This window comes from Delphinus delphis, chromosome 1 (genome assembly GCF_949987515.2).
Source record: "Delphinus delphis chromosome 1, mDelDel1.2, whole genome shotgun sequence".
Taxonomy (NCBI): domain Eukaryota; kingdom Metazoa; phylum Chordata; class Mammalia; order Artiodactyla; family Delphinidae; genus Delphinus; species Delphinus delphis.
In genome coordinates, this window is record NC_082683.1 from 113,140,080 (window position 1) to 113,163,967 (window position 23,888).

General features: G+C 44.3%; 1 protein-coding gene across 7 annotated transcripts in view; it reads right to left on the reverse strand.

The window, feature by feature from the left end:
- ARHGEF11 (Rho guanine nucleotide exchange factor 11) overlaps positions 1-19,884 on the reverse strand; it is a 113,896-nt gene extending 94,012 nt beyond the window's left edge. For 6 of the 7 annotated variants that reach the window (XM_060032059.1, XM_060032068.1, XM_060032051.1 and 3 more), the window contains exon 1: positions 18,401-19,882. In XM_060032059.1, coding sequence (XP_059888042.1) covers positions 18,401-18,432 — 32 coding nt within the window. In that variant the 5' untranslated portion in view covers positions 18,433-19,882. Of the gene's footprint in view, positions 1-18,400 lie in introns of all 7 variants that reach the window. The other variant, XM_060032101.1, reaches the window with a different exon arrangement.
- Between the last annotated feature and the right edge of the window lie 4,004 nt (positions 19,885-23,888).

The following is a 23,888-nucleotide window of genomic DNA, read 5'->3' on the forward strand; positions in this document are numbered from 1 at the left end:
CATGGGAACCCTAATCTCACAGTGCTAGTCTAAAGATTAAATAAGACTATATGCACAAAAATTATCATCAAAATGCTAGCATACTGAATCCAGCAACACGTAAAAAGGATTATATACCATGACCAAGTGGAATTTACCCCAGGAATGCAAGGTTGGTTTAGCATAAGACATTTCTCTAAAGAAGATATCCAATGACCAAGAAGCACACGAAAAGATGCTCAACATCATTAGTCATTAAGAAAATGCAAATCAAAACAATGAGATACTACTTTACACCCACTATAATAAAAAAGACAAATAATGACAAGTGTTGGAGAGGATGTGGAGAATTAGAAACCCTCACAGACTGCTGGTGGCAATGTGAAATAGTGCAGCCACCTTTGCAAAACAGTTTGGCAGTTCCTCAAAATGCTAAACACAGGGCCATCCTATGATCCAGTCATCCTCCTATGAGGTATATACCCAAGAGAACTGTAAACAGGGACTCAAACATATACCTGTACACCAATGTTAACAACAGTATTATTCATAAATAACCAAAATGTGAGGCTTCCCTGGTGGCGCAGTGGTTAAGAATCTGCCTGCCAATGCAGGGGACACGGGTTCAAGCCCTGGTCCGGGAAGATCCCACATGGCACGGAGCAACTAAGCCCGTGTGCCACAACTACTGAGCCTGCGCTCTACAGCCTGTGAGCCACAACTACGGAAGCCCGTGCTCTGCAACGAGAGAAGCCACTGCAGTGAGAAGTCCGCGCACCACAACGAAGGGTAACGCTCACTCACTGCAACTAGAGAAAGCCTACATGCAGCAACGAAGACCCAACACAGCCAAATAAGTAAATAGATAAACAAAAGATGGTATATATACACAATGGAATACAGTATTATTCAGCCATAAAAAGGAATAAAACTCTGACACATACTACAACATAGATGAAACCTGAAAATACGCTAAGTGAAATAAACCAGACACAAAAGAACAAATATTGTATGATTCCATTTACATGACATGTCCAGAATAGGCAAATCTATAGAGACAGAAAGTAGATTAGTGGTTGCCCGAGGGTGTGGGGAGAGGGGAATGGAAAGTGACTGCTAATGGGTATAAGGTTTCTTTTTGGGGATGATGAAAATGTCTGGTATTAGATAATGGTGATGGTTCCACACCTTGAGTGTGAATTTTATGGCATGTGGATTATATTTCAATAAATCTGTTACAAAAAAAAGAATATATGTGAGAACACTCAAACTGTAAAACTGCAAAGTAATGCACAAACACAAGGGATTATTATGACGCAAATAAATGGCTGTGGATTGTGAAGTCATGAAGGTTAGATGAAGTAGCAATTAAATCAGCCAATTCACTAACCCTCAAAAATCTTGTCTGCAGGTATGGGAGGTGCCCAGCCTGCTATGTATTTTACATCTAATGTATTTATCTCTTGACTTTAGGGTACATTTATAAACAATTCGCTTTTCACCTCTGACCAATAAAGATATATTAAAGCTAAGATGTATGGGGGAAGGGAACAAAATCCCATAGAGACCCACCCTATTCCTAAGTTTAAGACGTTTGTAGGGGTAAGGGAGAGGGGAGAATGGGGAATGACGGCTAATGAGTAAGGGGTTTCCCTTTGGGGAGATGAAATGTTTTGGAACTAGATAGAGGTGATGGTTGTACAACGCTGTTAGTGTACTTAATGCCACTGACCTGTATATTTTAGACGGTTAATTTTATATTATGTGAATTTTACCTCAATTTTAAAAATAAAAGCACAGTCTGTTGGTTAAGGGGGAAAAAAAGATGTTTGTATCTGTGCCACAGTAAAAACAGTAGTGATTTTTAACTCAGTAATTATGCCCATCATCTCCTGCCTAGATTACTGTAAGAGCTCAATAGTCCTTCCTGCTTTTCTCTTGAACCCCTAGTCTATTCGTAATATCAGAGAAAATCTTTTAAAAGGTGCATCAGATACGTCACTTCTCTGGCATCTTGAGTGACTATTCCTTTATTATTCATTTCATATTTTTTGAACACATATCTCCGGTTAAATATCTGCCTGTAAATATTAAATCCCCATAACCTCTAGCACAATGCTGACATACCAACCTGGGATCAATACACATTTCTTGTTGAAGTCAATTAATTGCCAAATAAGACTCGAAGGTAAAATCAGGAAGCAGAGGAGATTCCTTATCTCTACCAAGCTGCCAGTAAGCTCCCTGGCTGTGAGCTGTGATGCCTTTATTCCACCCTTGCTGCTTAAGGGTGCTTAGATCTTTTGCAGGTGCCTTCCCAACTAGCCTTTAGGTTCCCTAAAGTCAGGGACCACTAGTCTCCATTATCTTCCCCAAGGCATCTAGAAGAGGGGTAAGCACATAATACAGGGCAGGAGTAGATGCTGATGGAGATGATGGCAGCCAGAATGAGATGCAGGATAAATCTGGTACAGAGGGAAGAAGAACCTCAGATTCCAGAGGGATTCATGCTGCCTGCTTGTTATCTCATCCTTCCCTCCTCACCACCCCTTCTCCATGCCCTCCTGAAGCTGTGGGCTCCTAGCCCTCTGAGTCAGTAATCCTGCCTCAGCCAATTTATTTTCTAATCTTGTAGCTTTCATATAAAAGGCTCTCCATGAGATTGACGGTGACAGACAGGACGGCCCCACAGATGAGCAGGCTCCCCTGTTAATAAACACCAGGGAGGGAAGGCACCCCATTCAGGGGAAAGACGGAGGAGCTAAGTTGTATCAGAAGGGAGGCAATTCCAAAAGCTGGAAAGAGCTATCGAAACAGTGTGTCCTGGGGGAACCCACCTCCAAGGAGGGAGAGGAAGAAACAGAAACTAAGCCAGCTGAAGAGAGATGCCTCCCTCATGCCCTAGGCTCTTCCTCACAAGTATAGAGTGAGGTTAGAGTACAACAATAGATGGAAAGTGCTTTGAGGAATAAAAGCACTGTATAAATGGTTGGTACTGCAAGGATTATTATATTAAGTGGTTCTTTTACTTTGTCTGGTTTGTGTCCTAGTTCTTCCAACAGTACCCTAATAAAACTCCCCAAGCACTGGATCGCCGAGACAGGAAATGAAACGAAGCAGACTCTCAGTCAACAGCCCCTGATGACACAAGCATCAATTTGGAGGCAGTGGCAGATCACCAGCAGGGCCAGATGCAGAGAAAGCATCAGTTTTGCATCTGACTTTACTCTCCCTCAACTGAAGACAAGAGAACTTTAACCACTTTGGGAGATTTTTTTTTTTCTATCTTCTCTAGCTACCTTCCCATTGCTTTTTTCTATCTTCTCTAGCTACCTTCCTTTTGCTCATTCCATGCTTCCTCGCCTATAAGCACTATTTCTCAGACCCTCCTGCTAGAAAACACACACAAACACACACACACACACACACATACACACACACTTTCCCCAACTGGGAGGATCCTTTTCCAAAGTAACCAAGCTCACAGGGCTCCCAAGGAACTCAATCTCTGGTATAAAGAATAAAAGCGGCAGGGGCGAGACCATGGGAGGAACACACAGCTCCGAGTCCCAGATCACTGTATGGCTGTTACAGAGAAGGTAGGGCTAGAATGGTAGAAGATTTTGTCTGCGTTTACCTCCTTCAGCAAAGACTAGGAGGTGGAAAGCGATTTCTGAGATCAGTCCTGTGGGGCTCCCCGGAGCTCTGGGTGATTAAGAGTGTTAAACAGGGCCCAAACCAGACACCCTCCCCAACCAAGGAGAGGAAGCCCAGGATTTAGAGCCAGGGACCTAGGTTCACTACAGTTGTGATTTCAAGTCTCAACTCCCGTGAGCCTCCGTGTTCTCGTATATAAAGGAGAAAAACAACTGTAATAAGTATATATCAGAATGACTGTTAAAGCACTTTCCAAAAAATAGTAAAGTGCTGGACAAACCCCAGTTGTTATTCCGGATCTTCCCCTAACCACCCTTCTATATACTTATACGGTTGGGTGTAGCGTCATATGAGAGAACAAAAGGGTGTAGGACTTGGGTTTCCCTACAGGGCCAGATGGATTAGAGTTAGCAGTTAGTAAGTCTGAAAAGTTGCAAGAACTTTTAACCAAGAGAGAACCAGTCAACACTTGAACACTTGCAGATTAAAGTTATTGGAAACACCCCAACTGGAGAATTTAGGGCACTAGCGGGCACCACGTAAAGAGGACAGAGCTCAGTTGTAAGTACTACAGGAGTATTACAGATGCCAGAAAAGATAAGCAGATACGACATAAAAATCAACAGGGATTTATGTGGTGAGAGATACAGGAAAAAGGAGAAACCTGAATCACGCGGTTAATCAGGTAAGACCTCACTAGGAAGTAAGTTTGGAAGTGGTATTTGAAGGACAGGAGGGACAAAAATTAACCATAAAGAAATTAAGTGACTGTGGCAAACTGAATTTTCCAAAAGTAATCACGACAGTATTTCCCATTTTTCATGCCACTCCCCATCAGGGGGTGGCGTCCATATCCCTTCCCTAATCCTGGCCAGGCCTTTGTGACTCCCTCCACTAATAAGAGTAGGGCAAAACTGACACTATGTGATCTCTGAGGCTAGCTCATAAAGGGTGATGCAGCCTCTGCAAATATCACGGGACGCCTGCTCTGGGAACCTTCAGTCACCCTGTAAGAAGTCTGGCTACCCTCACCCCACCATGTGGAAAGAGAATCTATAGAAATTCAAGAGAGAGGAAAAGAAAGAGACAGAGACAGAGAGACAGAGACAGAGAGACAGAGACAGAGAGACAGAGACAGAGAGACAGAGACAGAGAATCGAGGAGCTCCAGCTGTTTCAGCTCCCAGCTGTGTTGACTCTTCCCAACACAGGGGCCACAGTGAAGAAGCCTTTGAAGCCCAGGCCAGGTCGGCCCCTATATAACTGCACCTGTTTGAGAGATCCCAATTGGGAACAACTGCTTAGCTCAACCCAGTCAACCCCCAGAATTTTGAGCAAAATAATTAGTATTATGTTAAGCCAATGTTTGGGGTGGTTTGTTATGCAGCAATGGATATTTTGAACAATACTGATCTGTGCAAAGCCTCCATGACCAGGACAGCTAAGTCACACCTAAGGGATGGGGACCTGGCTCATCCAACTACAGACTATAAGATAGGAGGTAGTAATGAGAATAATAATAGCTAGCATATACTGAACTCTTAACTATGTCAGGTATTTTGCTAAGCACCTTACATGCATTACTTTCACTTAACTTTTGCAAGAACCCTATGAGAGAAATACACTTTTTCTCATTTTCTAAAAGGAAAAACTGAGGCTGAGAGGGACGGAGTAACAGGAAACCCAGGTCTATTTGACACAAAAGTCATATTCCTAACAACTAGTCTGTACTGCAACATGGTGAGTAGAACCTTAAAGGAGTGACCGAAGTTCCACAGATTAACATGAGAGTTGGATGGATCTCAGAGATCAAATCCAACTTTCCTATTTTACGACTGATGAAACTGAGAGGCCTAGTGAGGTTAAGTGACTTAGCTTAAAACTGTATCCATTACTCAACAATAAAAAGACAAGTAAACAGGGACTTCCTGGTGGTCCAGTGGTTAAGAATCCGCCTTCCAATGCAGGGGACGCGGGTTCGATCCCTGGTTGGGGAACTAAGATCCCACATGCCGTGGGGCAACTAAGCTGGTGTGCTCTAGAGCCCTCATGCTGCAACCAGAGAAGCCCGAGGGCTGCAGTGAAAGATCCTGCATGCAGCAACGAAGATCCTGCGTGCCACAACTAAGACCTACGCAGCCAAATAAATAAATAAATATTAAAAAAAGACAAACAAAAAATGGACAAAGGATTTGAATAGACATTTCTCTAAAGAAGACATGCAAATCGCCAATAAGCACATGAAAAGATGCTCAACGTCATTAAGAAAATGCAAATCAAAATCACAATGAGGTACCACTTCATACCCACTAGGATGGCTATAATCAAAAAGACAGACAAAAAAACAAGTATTGGTGAAGATGTGGGAAAACTGGATTCTCACAGTTTGTTGGTGGGAATGTAAAATGGTGCAGCCACTTTGGAAGACAGTTTGGTAGTTCCTTAAAATGCTAAACACAGACACAGCATATGATCCCGCAACTCCCACCCTAGGTATATACCCAAGAGAAATGAAGAGATACATCCACACAAAAACTTGTACACAAATGTTCATAGCAGCATTATGCATCATAGCCGAGCAGTGGAAACAACCCAAATGCCCGTCAACTGATGAATGCATAAACAGAAGGTAGTATATCCATACAATGGAATATTATTTGGCCATAAAAAGGAACAAAGTACTGATATGTGCTACAACATGGATGAACTTGGAAAAATATCATGCTGAGTGAAAGAAGCCAGGCACAAAAGGCCACATATTATACGATTCCATGTATAGGAAATGTCCAGAACAGACAAATCTATAGAGACAGAAAGTACATTCATGGTTGCCTGGGGCTAGTTGCGTGGTGTGGAGAGTGGCTGCTAACCGATAGGAGGTTTAGTTTGGGGTGATGAAAATTTTCCGGAATTAGATAATAGGGATGTTTGCACAACTCTGAATATACTAAAACCCCCTGAATTGTACATCTAAAGTTATGAATTTTATGGTATGTGAATTATATATCATAAAGCTGTTAATTAAAACCTTGTATTCAGGGACCTCCCTGGTGGTCCAGTGGTTACGACTCCGTGCTTCCACTGCAGGGGGTGTGGGTTCCATCCTGGTCAGGGAACTAAGGTCCTGCATGCTGTGCACTGTGGCCAAATAAATATTGTATTCATTCATTTAGTAAAACTTCACTGAGCATCCATTCACTACACAGTCCAGGCACCGCAGCGTACACACAGATAAGGCCCCTGAGTAGTTTAAAGGTGCCACACTGCTTAGGGGAAGAATGCTCAGTCACTTCTGAGATTTTATTCTTCCCAAAGTCACTGAACTTACCCGGCCCCAGAGTGCCACTCTTTCCCCATCATTAACCAACCAGGAGGCAGAGAGGGAGGGAAGTTTCCTTCCTCTTGGACAGTGAATGCAAACCTCAGGTCCTATGGGGAGGCCATGGGCAAGGAAAGCTTATCGGGAAGAGATTAAATACTCAAGAGACTTGATTCCCGATTTACCAATCTCTTTTCCTGGAGGACACCCTTCACCTGTGTCAAGCAAACCTGATGTCTGGCTCCCTCAAAGATTTACACATTTTTACCAGTGAACCTGGCCAGGGGGACAGGAAAATGGAAAGAGCACTAGGGGGTGGGATAGGGAGGGTGGGAGGGAGGGAGACGCAAGAGGGAAGAGATATGGGAACATATGTATATGTATAACTGATTCACTTTGTTATAAAGCAGAAACTAACACACCATTGTAAAGTAATTATACCCCAATAAAGATGTTAAAAAAAAAAAAAGCCAAATAAATGATTATACCTTTAAAAAAAAAAAAAAAAAAAAAAAAAAAAAAAAAAAAGAAAGAGCACTAGGCTAGGGCTCCGAAAACACAGATTTTTTTTTTGTTTAATCCCAATCCCATTGTTTACTAGTTTACAGACTTAGGCAAATCATTAAAGCCTCCCTGAGCTTGTTTCCCCACCTCTAATATGGGAATGCAAATACTTGCCTGGACTACCTCAATAAGATAACAGACCAAAAACACTTTGCAAATTACATATCATACGGCAGAAATACAAAGAAGCGGCGTCATTATGGCACTGTTATCTCGGCCTTATAAACCTTCCATCTTTCTCTCCCTGTCAATTGTGTCCGCCCCTACTTTAAAAGCTGACTTCTTCTCTTGGGTCTAATCTTTCCTTCAATCCTGTCACACATCTCCCCTCCTGCCTGTCCCACAGCAGACTCTGATGTGTGCTAACCTCTGACTTAAGACAACCTAGTTCTACCTGGAAAAAAATGAACTCAAAGGCCTATTGATGGGGACTAAGGGGCTCCATTTTTTTCTCTTCTTTCTGACCAAACTTCATAAAAGAATTGACCAGACTATCACCCTTTCCTCACTGCCTCTTCCCTCTTAAACTCACTGCAAACTGGCTCCTCCCCACGTCCCCCCAAGGCCGTGAAAATCTTCCTAGTTACTAAATCCAGACACTTCTCTATCCTTTCCATCCTTTGCCTCTTGGGAGCACTTGACACTGCTGGCCACTCCCTCCCTTCATTTCTGAGATTCCACACTGCCCTGGCTCCTGTTTTCCTGCCACTCCCCACCAGTCTCTTGTGTGGGATCCTCTTTCCTTGCCTCACCTTTGAATGCAGTGTCCCTCAGGGCTCTGTCCAAGGCCCTCTTCTCACTCTACACCCTGTCCTGGACAGCCTCACACTTCCACCACTCGGTCCAGATGTTGATGACCCACATCCCAGCACGCCCTCCTGACCTCCAGGCCTGTATAACCAGCTGCCAACCTACCGAACAGCTTCCCTGGGATCTCCCACAGGCGCTTCAAACTCATCATGTCCAAAAGGGACTCCTTACCTCAATCACGCTCTTCCTCCTCAGTTCCCTTTTTCATTGAATAGTACTACCCGCCAGCCCAAGCCAAGGAAAAGGCTGTCAGCCTTGCCCCCGCCTTCTCACCCTCCCCGTCCCATAACCAACTACTTAGTCTTCTAATCCTTCATTTTTCTCCATCTCCACTGTCACTTCCCTAGTAGAGGCCACCCTCACCTCCTGCCCAGATTACCACAATGGGCTCCTAATTTGTCCTCCCTCTCTATTCTTTTGTTCTTTCAATTTAAATGTCCACACTGCAGTCGGGTGATCTTGTTTTTCTAAAAGCCTATCTTACCATGTCACTCCCTACTTGTATTGCAATGGTGCTTCACTGCTCTCAGGATAAAGTCCAAAACTCCTAATAGGGAGGATTACATGATTCCCAGGCTCTAGCTCCTGTACGCTCCTGTTTCATTTAATTAATTGTTCCAAGGTCTCACTATAGACCATAGCTACTTTCAGCTCCCGCGACACCATGTCCTTCCTTTTCTTCTGTCTTCAGTACATGCTGTTCCCTCTGCCTGGACTTTCCTTCGCTCAAGCCTGGCTCTCATTTTCTGGCCTCAATTAAAGGTCACTTCCTCCAGGAAAGTTTCTTTATCGTCCCTCCCATTTGCTTCAACTGATATCACAGAAGAGTTCAGGGTGGTATCATACAACTCCTGCTTGCCCGCCGGCTCCCCACACAAAACCACAGGCTCGGGCTTCCCTGGTGGCGCAGTGGTTGAGAGTCCGCCTGCTGATGCAGGGGACACGGGTTCGTGCCCCGGTCTGGGAAGATCCCACATGCCGCGGAGCGGCTGGGCCCATGAGCCATGGCCGCTGGGTCTGCGTGTCCGGAGCCTGTGCTCCGCAATGGGAGAGGCCACAACAGTGAGAGGCCCACGTACTGCTAAATAAAAACAACAACAACAAAAACAAAAAACAAAAAAAACACCACAGGCTCCCAGAGAGCAGGGTAAGCAACTTATTCACGTTGAATCCTAGTGGCTTGAGGGGCACCAGCCAGTGAAGACTTGTTAAATGGACCAATCCCCTTATTTGAGGGATAGCATGAGTATTCCTAAACCTCAGACCCTATTCCTGTGAACCCACTGAAGCCCAAGTGGTTTTCTGCCCCCATCCCTAGGGCTCGGAGAAAAGGGTCTGCGGTTCTAGTCTCATACAAGGTCCCATTCACAAAGCTATTTACTACACTCTCTCCAGCCACCTCCCCCCAGAACAACAGTGGCCTTTCTCTGCAGCAGCAGTCTCTTGGAAGGAAGCTTCTGAGGGCTGTGCTCTGGGAAATGAATGGGGCCAGCCTGGGGCAGGCAGGACAATGGCAGGGCGGGCCCTGTGCCCCGTCAGACCCCTGCAGGGAACAGCAGCCCGGAAACCAGGCCGCCAATGGGGAAATCCCCCCGAGAGCTGGGAGAAGCTGAAGGCAAGCAACCGCAACAAGGCTGCTCTGTCCCAAGAAGAAATACCAAGTGCCCAAGACCTAGCACCCAGTAAGAACAAGGGGAATTCTTGGTCTCCCTTCCTAGCAGCAATGTTTAGAGTTGCTTTCTTGAAATCCCTTGGGTAGGCATGGAGGAAATTGGAAATGTCAAGAATGAACTACAGTTCAAGTCAGGTAACTGAGGGAGGAGTATACCTCGTATAGAGAGAACTCTACTGAGCACGAGAAGACAATCTAGAAAAATGAAGAGACATCGCTTTTGAACCCTGAGAAACAGGATAAGACACAATAACCAACATAAAACATGCAAAGACTGGAAGAGCACCAACATTTATTTATAATAGTCGACCACGTGCTAGGGATTCTGCTAGATCTTTTATATAAAGTATTTTATACCAACATACGAAAGATAATGAGTCCAATTGCTATATGTATGTGCAAAAGGAATGTTGAATAATATAAAAATACTATAGAGTTTGATGATATTAACCAGAAAAGGTCACCCTGAAGGAATTAAGACTAGCCGGAGTTGGGGAGAGAAAGAGAACACTCATATAAATATGTGGAAAGAGTGATGTGGGCCTGGGAAACAGGCTAGCCTACCTGAAGCGGGATGGTAGGGGACAGTAATAAGACCTACAATTAGTGAGATGTGGGCTGAACTGAAGCAAGAAGGCATGGATCCCAAGCTGGGGAGTTCGAGCTGGAAAGGAAAGACACTGTGCAAAGAAGGTTTCCAGTGAAAAAGGATCGACTTAGGACGAGATCTTCCGCACCTTATTTTTAACTAGTACCGTCCTGTGTTTGCTCAATGTGTTCCCAGAGCCATGCCTGTCAGTCCTCAGTTTAGAATCAGCACAGGTCTCAGCACCCAAGCACAGGTCTTCTCGCGGCAGCTGAGGAGAGTTCAGGCCAATCTGGGGTCCTTGCCAAACCAAATGCCTCAACAACACTCACCAAATGTTTGGCACTACAGAATTCACAAAATGCTTTTACACAAATCGTCCTGATCACACAGCTAGTTAGCGGAAAAGCTGGGACTCACACAAAGCTCTTCTCACTTCAAGTCCTATACTCTCTATAATCATGCTACTAGGATGGTTTCTGCAGAGATATCCCTTGAGCCCTGGAGTTTGGTCTGCAGTGGGGGAGTGGGGTATGATTAATTAATCAGGATATCAAATATATGCTAATCTCCTCAAATCATGACCCCATTTCCTAAGGGAGCTCTCGGAACTCACTGCCTCTCTCCCTCTCTTTAGAAGACTGCACTGAAGACCTCTAAATCTATTTGGTAGAAACAGTCTAACCTAAGGCCCTCAGCAAGATAAGTATCATTCGATATGCTATGTTCAGTGAATTGCTGGGTACCAATGGGAGGCAGAATGACTTTTAATGATGGTCTTAATCTCTCAAGCAATAGCCAGTCTCCAAAACTTGGGAACCAAATCTGATTCAGCCTTAACATACATATCCTGTTGGTTTTCCTTCCAAAATGTCTTTCAAATCCTACCCTTCTTTGTTCTCACATTATCTTTTGTTCTCTTCCCACCTACATAATAATATTAGAATTCTTTCCTTAAACATTCCTTTTATCACCATATATTACACAGACCTTGCTGGTTCCCTTTCTCCTACCACATCCAGTCTGAATACCTTTATCCCCCCCACGCTCCCACCATACTCACCTTGACAGCCTAATTTCTCTGCTCTACAAAGACCAATACTCTTACCATCCTGAGACCACCCAATGCTTGGTTCTGCCCCAGAACCTTTGCTTATGTTGTTCCCCTGGTCTGAAACAGCTTCCTCCCTTTCTTCAACCTAAATAATTTCTAACCACCCCTCCCCTGGCTTTTCTCACTAGCGCCAACTTCCTACTTGTCTCTAAATGTACCTTTTGGGTCTACATCAAGATTCAGTAATGATGTACTACCTTTTTATTGTTTTGTGTTGCTTCATTAATTACATTTCCCAACAAGAATGTAAGCTCCACATTCTTGCAAATTATCTGTCAGAACACTAAGAATTGAGCTGTGCATGGAGCTATTTGATAAATATCTGCCGTCCAACCGACTGACTGCAAGTGCCACAGATCATAGGTCATCATCTGGAAGGTTGTGAGACTGGTCCCGTTCCCTCTGTGATTTGATGCCAGTCCACGACTGGTGACTATAGATCCCATTGCACCATTTTATGGTAGCTTTAAACACTGGAGGACAAAGTGCTGGAAATTAGGCCTCTGAAATCACTTCACCCTAACTTTTCAAAGCTCCCTTCTCACACATTCACGTCTTAGTTTGCTATTCTTTAGAATGAGGAGAATCCTGAAGAAGTCAATGAGGACGACAGAGGGATACCAGTGACTTTAGGGCCTATGTTGAAATCAGAAGTAAAAGACAGGAAGATGGACTTAAATTGTAGCAAAGGAGGAAATTCGCTGGTGGTCCAGTGGTTAGGACTCGGCGCTTTCACTGGGCTGGATTCAATCCCTGGTCGTGGTCGGGGAACTAAGATCCCGCAAGCCACACAGTGGAGCCAAAAAAAAAAAAAAAAATTGTAGCAAAGGAAAAATTGGGATTCAAAAGAATTTACAACTGTTCAACTCATGGAACCACAAGAGATCACTGAAAATGGGAGCCCCTCAACCTTCTGGACCAGCTCAGGAGATGCCCTATTTGGAGTCAAGAGGAAAGGGAAGAGGAGGATCCCCTAAGACTTAAGACTTCTGTGATTTTCCCCTCAAATCTGTCCAATTGTTTTAGGACCATAAATCTGGGTGTTCTTCCAGGTCTTGAAAATGTCTTCCAAATCCTACTCCAATTTTATTGGGGGCCACAGGTTTCCCCGCCTCTCCCCACACTTCCACATCACTGTGCTTCTTCCACTTTCCCCTCCCATTTCATCAGACAGCTCTGTTCCCTGGTTTTTTCAAACTTTCGTTTTCACTGGTTTTCAGGAAGGCAGATAGGATTCCTGAAAAAAAAGTCCTGGCTTACTGAAAGAAAGGGCACAGGCATTATGTTTTCAGAGGCTCAAAGAACATAACAGCTAGAAGGAATCAAATCTGAGAAGTTGGCTACCCTAATTCACTCATCTATTTACTTGGATGCTGGGGGTCTTCCATCAGGGCTCCAAACCTCTTTTCATAGGGGATCTAACACAACTTTTCATAAAGTAATGATTACTTTTTTCTTTTGAGACCACAATCTGCAACTTCTGTAGTCCTGCTTCCCTCCATGGGGCAAAGGAGTGACCCTGGATGCCACTAGCAGGTCTATGCTTGGGTCTTTTCCCAATACGGTGATTGAGGAAAGAAGAATGCACAGTCCATGGGGAAAAGGGTTTCCAAACCACATGACAAATCTTGAAATTAAGTTTTAAAAATAATAAACCAATAAAATGGATTTTTAAAGGCAGTGCCACTATGAAGATGTGAAGCAAATTCAGTCAGTATAGATTAAAACCATTCCTCTTACGTTTTATGGAACTTCAGCATTCAGCCCTTTCACATACATCAGATTCCCAGATCTTTAAAGCAGTATCACTGCTATCCAAAAGACACTATCCAAAAGTTTCCAAACTCTATTCCACGAAGGTTGCGAGCTTCCAGAACTCTTTTGTCTTTATACCAATTTGGGAATTAGCCATGTGACCTTCACAGAATCTTTTTTATTTCTGATGAACTCATTGTCATTTAACTTGTCACATTTTTTGTCTACCCTCCTAAACAGAACAAAAGGGACTCTGACTACTTAAAAAAAAAAAAAGCTAAATCAATTTGTTCATCAAAGGGTGCTCTTTCAGAAATGTTTTTGAGTATGTGAAGGTAAGCTCAGCCTTTTCCTGCTCATAATGGTGATTAATCACCGAATGTTTCATCTGCAAATCCACTGCCATCTCTCATCTCACGCCTGGAGAGCACAAGGGTACATTCTGGAGAAGACTCAGCATTTCAGGGGACTTACTCTTTGTAGTTCTGGATCCCTGTCACTGTTCTGGGAGGCGAACCTCGAAACTAGGCAGAAACTCAGCTGAATGTCTGGGGGTTTCTTGTTCCCAGGGCTCAGTAAGAACCTGAAGTGCAAAGGGGGAGCCTGAGGTGGGACGAACCTCCCCCCACCTCCTTCTCAGACAAGCCCAGTCTCCTCAGCCTAGGCTACCAGCTTTTCTTCTCTACAAACATCCACTCAGCCTGAAGGCTCTTTCCCCCTTCCTCTGCCTTTTTCTCCCTCCTCCTCCATACACTTCATGAAAGATTTTGCCTCTTCTTAAAAAAAAAAAAAAAAGGCTACAGGCTAGGGAAAAGTTACATTCAATCTCAGATCCCTGATAAGGAACAGTTGCTGGCTCTGGGTTTATTCTGAATTAGGCAAGTCATATGCTTCTAAAACAAGGAACAGCCAGAGATCATAAAACAAATCCTTTCTATCCCCATCTAAGGAAGCCAAGGTAGCTCAAGCCTCTCCCATTCATCAAAATTCCTGGGAAGGAGATTCAATAACCTTCCCCTTCTCATATTCTAGTATCATCACCCAACCCTGACCACTAGAAAAGTATGCCTTCTTTCTAACTTCATGCACTTCTGCAACAAAAATGCCTGTTCGCTCTGGTTAAATTCTTCAAAACAATGGAAAGATCTTTCAGTCACTCTTAATTTGTTTTGGGCCAGTTCAGAAAGTAGTGCATGATGTTAAATCAAATCCATGAGTTTACCATCTAAAAGTTAATAGAGTTTGGTTTAGAAAGCAATTTGAAATATATCATCTAATTTGATTTGTTTTTAATGTTGTTTTTTTAAAAATATATTTTATTTATTTATTTGGCTGCATCAGGTCTTAGTTGCGGCACTCGGGATCTTTTGTTGTGGCATGCGGGCTTTTCTCTCTAGTTGTGGCACATGAGCTCCAGTGCGCACAGCCTCAGTAGTTGTGATGCTCGGGCTCTCTAGCTGTGGCACGCTGGCTTCAGAGCATGTGGGCTCAGTAGCCGTGGCACACAGGCTTACTTGCCCCTCGGCATGTGGGATCTTAGTTCCCCCACCAAGGATCAAACCTGTGTCCCCTGCATTAGAAAGCAGATTCTTAACCACTGGACCACCAGGGAAGTCCCTATCTAATTTGATTTGCTCCTTTCAATAGCACCGTGAGAAAGACACAATAAGTGTTACAATCCTCAAATGACAAGCTATGTGAAAATGTTTGTGAACCGGAAAGCATTTCATATAAATGAGCTACTGCCTTACATATGAGGAAACCAAAGGAGGCATGTGATTTGCCCAAGATCACACAGTTAAGGGGAATGCCAGGGCTCAAACCAAGAACTCTCAGCTTAAATCTAGTACTTCTCCATTTGCTTTGGTCCTCACATAAGCTAACTACCTCTGAACAGAGAAAAGCTGTTTTATGGATGCAAACTCCTAACCCATCTGGCCATCTCAAAAACATTTGCCATGGAGAACTAGGCAAATGGATATAGATGGCTTAGCAAAACTCATTACCATTCCTATAAAAATACGTCAGTATTATTACCTCTGCTTGCACTATCAAACACACATTAACAGGCAATAAATTGTCCATGGACAAAAACTGAAAAGGACATGAACAGCTACAATTTAGCCCATCTTTCGCTAACAACTGATTAACACTGTAAGATCAAGATGAGCTGCAAATACTTCATGTTTCTTTGGACCCAGAAGTCACTTCCCAAGAGAGGATTAAAGACTCTGCTGGATAAATATTCCACAGCCTTCTATTCTTCGAGCCACAATCTCTCTCCATAGACATGGTCCTCCATGCTTATGTCCTAGAAAACACGCATCACCTAGGAAGCCTTCTCTAATTGACCTTACTTTGACTACACTTGAAATTAACACATGAATGTTGAAAAATCTGAAACGGATGAATTTATACAGGCTGACATGTTCACTCAATCCAATATTCGTTTGTCAAATATTTAGTGAGCACTCACCCCATGCAAGGCACTAAGCCAGGCGTGCAGGCTATAACTGAGCAAACAAAACACAGTTCCTACCTTTACAGAGCTTATAGTCCAGTGTTGCTTTTATGTGGTCTTCAGGAGTCTTAAACCTTTCCTAGTTCCTCAAGTAGATTGCACGATCTTTGTAAGCAAGAACTGCATACTTAAATTTTTTGAAACACTGAGCACAGCACCTTACACTACGCTCTCTAAACAGCAAATTGATAAACTAAAAGAGAATCCCTGACTCTATAATCTGAAATCCCTCCACTCAATCTCTCCAGTATGGTGTAAAATTGTGTAAAACTGTAAATTATTTAAAATCCACAGGGTCTTGAATCTGAGATGTCAAAATAGCCCATAGAATGAACCTACTGCTAAAGGGGTACGATCCAATACAACTGGAGATACCGTGAAGGGGACCCAAGTCCCAGAACTGATCCTTTAATGGGGAAGAGAATTGGGGTAGTGGTAGAGGTGAGGAACACTCTCACCCTGCGAAGCTCCATTATCCCAAGTGCAAGGGGGTTCTGAAAAGCATCTTACCCTACTGCCAGAAAGAATAAAACGGGGCCCCCGCCCCTATTCCACAGGACCAGTATGCAAACCTACTTAGACAGGGTGGGGCAAGAGAAAGAGCCTCGGGTTCAGAATCAGAAGACCTGCGACTGAGTCCAGATTCTGCCAATAGTCAGGGAAGGTGGCACTGGGCTAGCCAGGTATCCCCTGTGAGCCTCAATCACCCCTTCTGTAAAATGAGAAGAATAACCTCTGATTTGTCTGCCTCACGGAAATATCGGGAGGCTCAAATGAGATACATTCCTATGAAAGCACTCAGAAAAACCATGCTATACAAATCCTGAGAGACTGTGAGGGTATGCAAACTCCCAGAGGAGCATCTTACACTATAGCCCAGGAAACTTCATTGCCTTTTTCTTGTACCCCCAACACCTGGGTTTCCATCTGCTTACATCTCTGAATTCAGAGAAACAGTTCACCCCCAAATCTCAAAAAGGCAAGTGCGCTAATTCCCGAATTCCAAGAGGATGAAGAGAAGGGCAGCCATGTAACCATTTCAACTTCTTGCCTTGACACATGCTTCAGTTCTCCCTTTACAAGAGTCAAACTAGAGAGAAGCCAACAAAAAGGGGAAGGGATGGAGGTTCAAGCAGCCACATATACTATCTGTCCTTTGTGGCTATCTGCCTTCTCTCCACTGCCAAGTCAGGTCCCCATCTGGGGACTGCTGAACTAATCTAAACGGGACTCTGAGGCAATACAGAGATTAGTGTTTGGGAGAGAGAGATTGTATCATTTTAGGCCACATTCCACAGCCCAAAAGAAATTATTATCAGCATGGATTATCAGAGGTTAACTGGACAGGGAGAAAACAATTGTTCCCTTGCAAATATTCTTCCCTATCTCTCCAATATATTTCTTTTTTTCCAGGCCCAGTCCTTCCATTTGCTTGTTCAGTCCTCCAACCAACCATCCATCCAGCACCCACAAAACTACCCTAAAGACTCTCAAGGAGAAAAGGTTGAGCAGGAGAGGAAGGGAAAAGGCAGACACCTTACAAAGTTGTAAACTGTAGTGTTACCGGTGATGGGGCGACTGGGCAGACTCTTGGGGGAGGTGGGTGGGGGAGGGCATCCTGTGCTCCGACTCTAAGGGCCAGTGCCTCTGCCCATCAGGCCTAAGAGCCTAAAGCAACTCCTTCGGGCTCTAGGCAGAGGGAAGGCCTATTTTGCAGAGTCAAGCTTATTAAAAACGGCTTGGAAGATTTAACCTAGGGCATCAGCTGTTTGGCAGATTTCAATTAAACCCCAAGCTTGGAGAGGAAGAAATTCTAGTGCTGACCTATGCATTTTGGGGGCCATTATCAACCACCGGTAAAAATCCAGACCTGTATGGGTGCAAAGGCTGTTTCTGTCCCATCATTCAGGCCAAGAACATCCTCCTCATTCTAGAAATGGGATCCACCCCATCACCAAGCCCCACCATTCCACAACAACCAGCCGGTGGAGGCCCACGCCCCTGCCAGGGCCCTTCCCCCAGCAGCTCCGACACCTAAAGCCGGTCCCAATCACCCTTGGGGTCTCACGTGACCAGGCCTGTGCCCGCCTCCCACCCTTAGGCTGGCAAGTTAGGGACTCAAATTCAGCCTCTGGCCTGGCAAAAGTCAAAGGCGGCTGGAAAGCATTTCCCCCTCTTTCCCCACTTCTGGCGTCACTGCCTACTGTTTATACTTAAAAAACACTGAATCAGGAGATATGTTTTGAACATGGACACACACAGAGGGAACATAAACACACATGCCCGGAGAGCCCCCAGAGACCCCACCAATTCCCACAGCCCAACAGAGACCCTTCTTTTGAAACCCTTTATCAAAATGCAACACTTTCCCTCCCAGTCCTTCCTTAAGTAAGTGTTGAAAAACCACATTATTAGCAAACTTACCTGTCTATACTCTGGGGTAACCTTACACTCATGGTTTCTCAGTGTCTCCACAGTTCCAGAATCCTGTAGTTTTGATGTCTTGATCAGGACTGAATCGCTTGCAATTTTTAAGAAAGGTGAGAGGATGGCCTCCCAACTTGAAGACAGAATCCTTTTTCTTCCGCTCAGGACCCTGGTAACTGAAGCTCCATTCTACTTCTACCAGTTAACATGGTCTCCTTTCTTAGCCCCCTTTTCCCCTCCCCCCCTTAAAAAAAAAAACCAGAAAAAACCCGAAAGAAGAAGAGAAAAAACTATGACCTTCTTAGAAACCAAAAACCCAACCACAAATCTCTTCAAGGTTAGCGCTCTGGGCTTAAAAAAAAAAAAAAAAAATCACAGAAAGAATGTGCCTTCAAAATATCAATCTTAACTGCAAAATATAGATAAAAACCATCCTTTTAATCTAGTTTTCCTAGCTGTCCTTCTATTGGCAAGACAGCCTCAAGCTCCAAAGGGGGAAAAAATAATGCTCTGGTCTCCAATGCTTAAAACGACAACAAATATACTGAGGGACCAAAAAAAAAAAAAAAAAAAAAATCCAAATTGACACCTGGAAAAAATCTTCCAGCTGATTTGCACAGTAAAAAAATAAATAAAACCATACACTAGTATGTACACAACAGCACTCCTTCCAAGTCCAGTGCAACCCTGGGAACCAAAATTATGAATTTCCTTAAAAAAAAAGCTTTTATATGAAAGGTTTTGAAATTCTTAAATGAGCCAATCGCACCAAAAAAAAAAAAAATCAAAGAACACCTGAAATGCAATGCTTTTTACCTTTAAAATGGTAGCAATACCACAAACCAGAGAAAAATCTCTGAAAATATTCTCTCCTTTTCTTTTTCCTTTAAACTTGCAGGTTTCTCCACCTACCCCAGCCTGACTCCCAGCCTAGGTTCGGCCTTTTTCTGAAAGACAATTTCCTGAGTTAGTTCTGTTTTGCTCCTCCACATCCAGGATCCGAAATTTTCTCTTGCCTCAGCCTCCATGAAACGGAGATTTCGCTTCTTCCCGTTCCCCCTGTTCTCCCTCTCGCCTGGCCAGAAAAACTGCTCCCTTATTATTAATAGTTTAGATTATTATTGTGGATTTGAGTTCGAGGTGGGATATTCCTCCACACCAGCCTCCCGGACAATCCGATCGCCTGGCTTCTCTCGCTCGGCCTCTCTTTTTCCTCCCTTTCCGCCCCTCGCCTAATCTCGCAGGCAGAAGCCCACCGCGCCTGGCGCAGGACCGCGGGCGGCCTCCGGCTCCCGGCCCCGCTCGCCCGCTCGCCCCACGCCCGACCGCCGCGCTCCGGTCTCGACGGCCGCGGGACTCCGGGCTCGGGCGCAGGCAGGGAAGGCGGCGGCGGCGGCGGCAGGCCGGCACGGGCAGGCGTCCGGCTCCCGGCGTCGCGGCCGCGCTCGCCTCCTTCCGGGCCCCTTCCCCCCCGGCTCGCCGCTCGCTCGGGCGCAGGCCCGGCCGGCCGCCCCCTCCCCGCGCTGCCCTCCCTCCTCCTTCCCCGCGAGCCTTTCTCCTTCCCTCGCTCCGGCGGGGGCGGGGCCGCAGGCTCCTCCTCCCAGCGCTGCCCGCCGGCCTTTCCCCTCACGCCGCGGCTAGGGGCGGGGGCGGGAAGCCGACCGCCCTTCCCTTCCCTGAGTGTTGAGGCCGCGGCTCCCGCCCCCCGGCACCTCTCTAGGTCTCCGTGTGCGCTCTACCCCGACGCGACCCCTCGCCGCCGGTTCTCGGCGGGTCCCCTCCGCGGCCCCACAGTCGCTGGCCCTGCCCCTCGGTGCGGCCTAGCCGATCCCGAGCTTAGCCGGATCCCTGGCTTTTCCCGGCCTGGCTCGCCGGCGACCCCGGCCCGGACCCTGCGAGTCACACGGCACCGCCTCCGCCGCCGTCACCACCCCGGCCGCCTTCTCGCTGCTTTCCCTTGGGTGCTTTTCCCCCTTTTACTAGCCTGAGCTCAAGACCTGACCTTTGTTTCTTCCCCCTCTTCCCACCCTGCTGCGGTGCCCGGCGCTCCTAGGCCCCCTCCCCACGTGGACTGGTTTTTGCGTTCACCATCGTTAACGCCTGCTCTCCCACCGCCTCTGCTCACACTACCTCCACCTCTTTTCTCATCTTATTTTTCAAAAATTTGTCGCGGCCCCCTGCCTGGATGCCAGGAGCTCTTTTAACCTTTTCCTCCCGTTTCGGTGGTCCTCCTCACTTCTAACACCCACCGACACTGCGGGAAGAGACCCTTCTGCTCTTCCCGCTCCGGTTGTTTGGGCATCTTAATACCAGGCTGGGTAAAGTGTTTTTGAACTCGATGGAAAATCCTTTCAAGGACAGTTCTATTTTCATAACCCCCTCTCAAAGAATCACGGTTTCTAAATCTTTCCAAGTAGCATGACATTAGTCAGAAGGTCCCAAGCGTTACGGTTAAAAATAATTAAAGACAAAAAGGAAATTTTTTCATTAGGACTGGGGAGTGAACTTTGTCTTCTTGCCTGGGTAAATGCTATTGTAAAATACCCTGCGGAGGTGGTGTGTTTGCATATGTTCTCTCCCTTCCACACCACCTTGATTGTTCTGGGGGAAGATACACGTATATGTGTATTTACCCACACACATCCATAAGCAGTAAAGCGGGATCTGAGTGACCCCAGCAGTGTTAGAAGTGATGAATTTGCAAACAGCAAGAGGAAAAAGAAACTAACAAGCGTCCGCTGAGGACCCAGAATGAACTAGAACCTTCCTCTGAATTATACCAGGTACAAGTTGGTAAATAAAAGAAAGGACTTCACTTCATCTCCACCAACCCCTAGGCCAGAATCCCCAAAGATAGGTGGTCTGCCCGGAATCTGAGGCACCACAGTTCAAATTTCTACTGACTTTGTTGCTTATTCCCTTCCTATACTACCTGCAAAAATGATGTTCCCAAATGTGGACACTTGTTCTATGGTGATAGACCAGTGGTCACCAAACATTTTTCTTATCATGCTTTCTTAATCTATGTAATAATTTTAAACAATTATTTACATGTATTTTATTACATACGTTATAAATCTTGCTCTAGAGTAGAAATATTAAAAGATTAAAATAAAGGTGAAGTGCATTTTAAAATCGTACTTTTTAGTGGAAGTTAATGGCTGTCATGACTGGAAAAGATGCTTGTCAAAGAGGTAGAGTCAAGCAGAAGGAGTGCATTCTTGATTGCATTTATTAAATTATGATAACTCATCTTCCTATCCCATTCACCACGAGGCAAAGGCTTTTAATTGAAATTCAACTAGTGAATTTACAGCTTAAGTCAATCAGTCCTTCTTGAGTGACTGGAAGGTTTTACATTTTATATTTTTAACAAATGGGTCCAAACCCCCTTGGAAGTGTCGTTTAGATTTTTTTAACAGATTTAAAATTTTTGTTTCTTAGTTTTCAAGTGTGCAGACAAAAGTTTTACAGGTGAAATACACTGTTTTTGATGATTAAAAAAATAACAGGGACTTCCCTGGCAGTCCAGTGGTTAAGACTCCCAGCTTCCAATGCAGGGGGTGCGGGTTTGATCCCTGGTCAGGGAACTAGGATCCTGCAAGCCACGCAGTGCCACCCAAAAATAAATTTTAAAGTAACAGTTTTGGAACCATTTCAGCCAGGCATTTTCCAAATGCTTTCTCAATAAGCATGAGTTTCTTGAGAAAAGCAGTAACTTTCCCACTAATTAATAGACTGTCACCTTCACCTTGAAGGGACAGATTAAGTGGATTTTTGTTGTTTTTTGTTTTTGAAAATAAGTGCTAGATAGTATACTCTTGCCAGCCATTTTTGATAGAACTTTTTAAAATAAAAATGTGTATTCCTGCTTTGTTCTATATCTCTTTTTAGGCCTCTCCCAGGAGATAACCAATGAATCTCAGCAGAACAAGAATTTTCATGGTCATTTTCCCTGTCTTTACTAAAAATTGTAAAGTTTGTAGCAATTAAGAGGCTTATTTTCATCCAGTGGATGGCATACATTATAAAGAAACTGAATGTCTGAACTGTGTGTGGCATTACTGCGGGTTCCTGGAAACATCTCACATACTGCACGTGACAGATGACCTCTGAAGTAGTGACCCGGTGAGAGTGCTAGGTCAGGCGTCAGACCGTATATTAAAGATAAATAATAATAAATATTAATATAGAGCTTAAATAGTTATTTTTACTATTGTTAAATACTATTGTGAATGCACTTAAGTATTTTCCTCTTGCAGAGCAGTGTATCTCTTTGTATACTCCACTTTGAAGACTGTGGGGATGGGGGGGTGACCTTAGCAGGATAGAACTCCCTGAAGTTTGCTGGTCATTTAAGTGAACTGCAGTCTCAGTTCAGGGAAAAAAATATATTAGATTGTACCCAAGACAGACTAGGTTGTAGGAATCTGGAAGCAGCTGTTGGTTAATGAAAAGAGCACTAGACTACGAATCCAAAGAACAGAGATTGTTTGGGGCTGTATTCCTTTCTAGCTTTGTGACCTGCAGTTTGCAGGTTGTAAGGATTAAGTAAGGTCAAGCATGGGCTCTGTAAACTACAGATTGTTGGGCAGGAAAATCAGGATAAACGTTAAGAAGTGATATCTTGAATCGACAGAGTAATTTTACCTTTTTTCCAAGAGCTCTATTAATAAATGAACTCTCTCTGCCCAACATCCTGTGGGATAGGTAGGGCATTCATTGTTATATTCATTAGTTGTTAGGTTAAATTTATTTACACTTAAGGAAACTATGGCACAGAGAAGTTTTAGGTAATTTGCATGAAATCCCATTAGTTTGATACATTTAGGCTTGAGTTCATACCTCCTCATTTTTAGGTGAGAGAAGCAAAGGAAAAAACTTTGTGTGTGTGTGTGTGTGTGTGTGTGTGTGTGTGTGTGTGTGTGTGTGTGTGTGTGTTGAGAGGGAGTCTAGAAACTTAATACTTAATTGCATAGCTGAGGGAGAGCTGTGATGGAGAAACTTGAATGGTTCCCAGTGTGAGTTCTAGAGAAACAACTTTTTCATGCAGAGACAGCCTCAGCCCAAACCAGGAGTTAAGTCTAGAAAGACAGACTCCAGGTTTCAGTCATTCTCCTTCTGGGATGCTGTTAGGAGACAGGCCTAGCAAATAAAATCACCAATGGAGGGACAGTGCTACTGTTTATTGAAGACCTTTATCCCTCTTCAACCTTTATCAGTTGGAAAAATGATGCAGAGAGACTTGCTTAATTAAGATATTGTTTAGTCCTAAGGGTGAGAAAATGTTATGGTTTATGTTTTAGCTGATTTAGATTTCTCTAGAGTACTTCTGGGTAGCCAGAATAACCAATATTAAACCTCTATTACAGATATTATTTCATTGTCACTCAGAACATTCTGATCATTCAACCTGTTGAGTTCCCAATAAAATTTTAATATGAAGAAATATCAAATAATAATACCCAAAACATACATAGTGCTT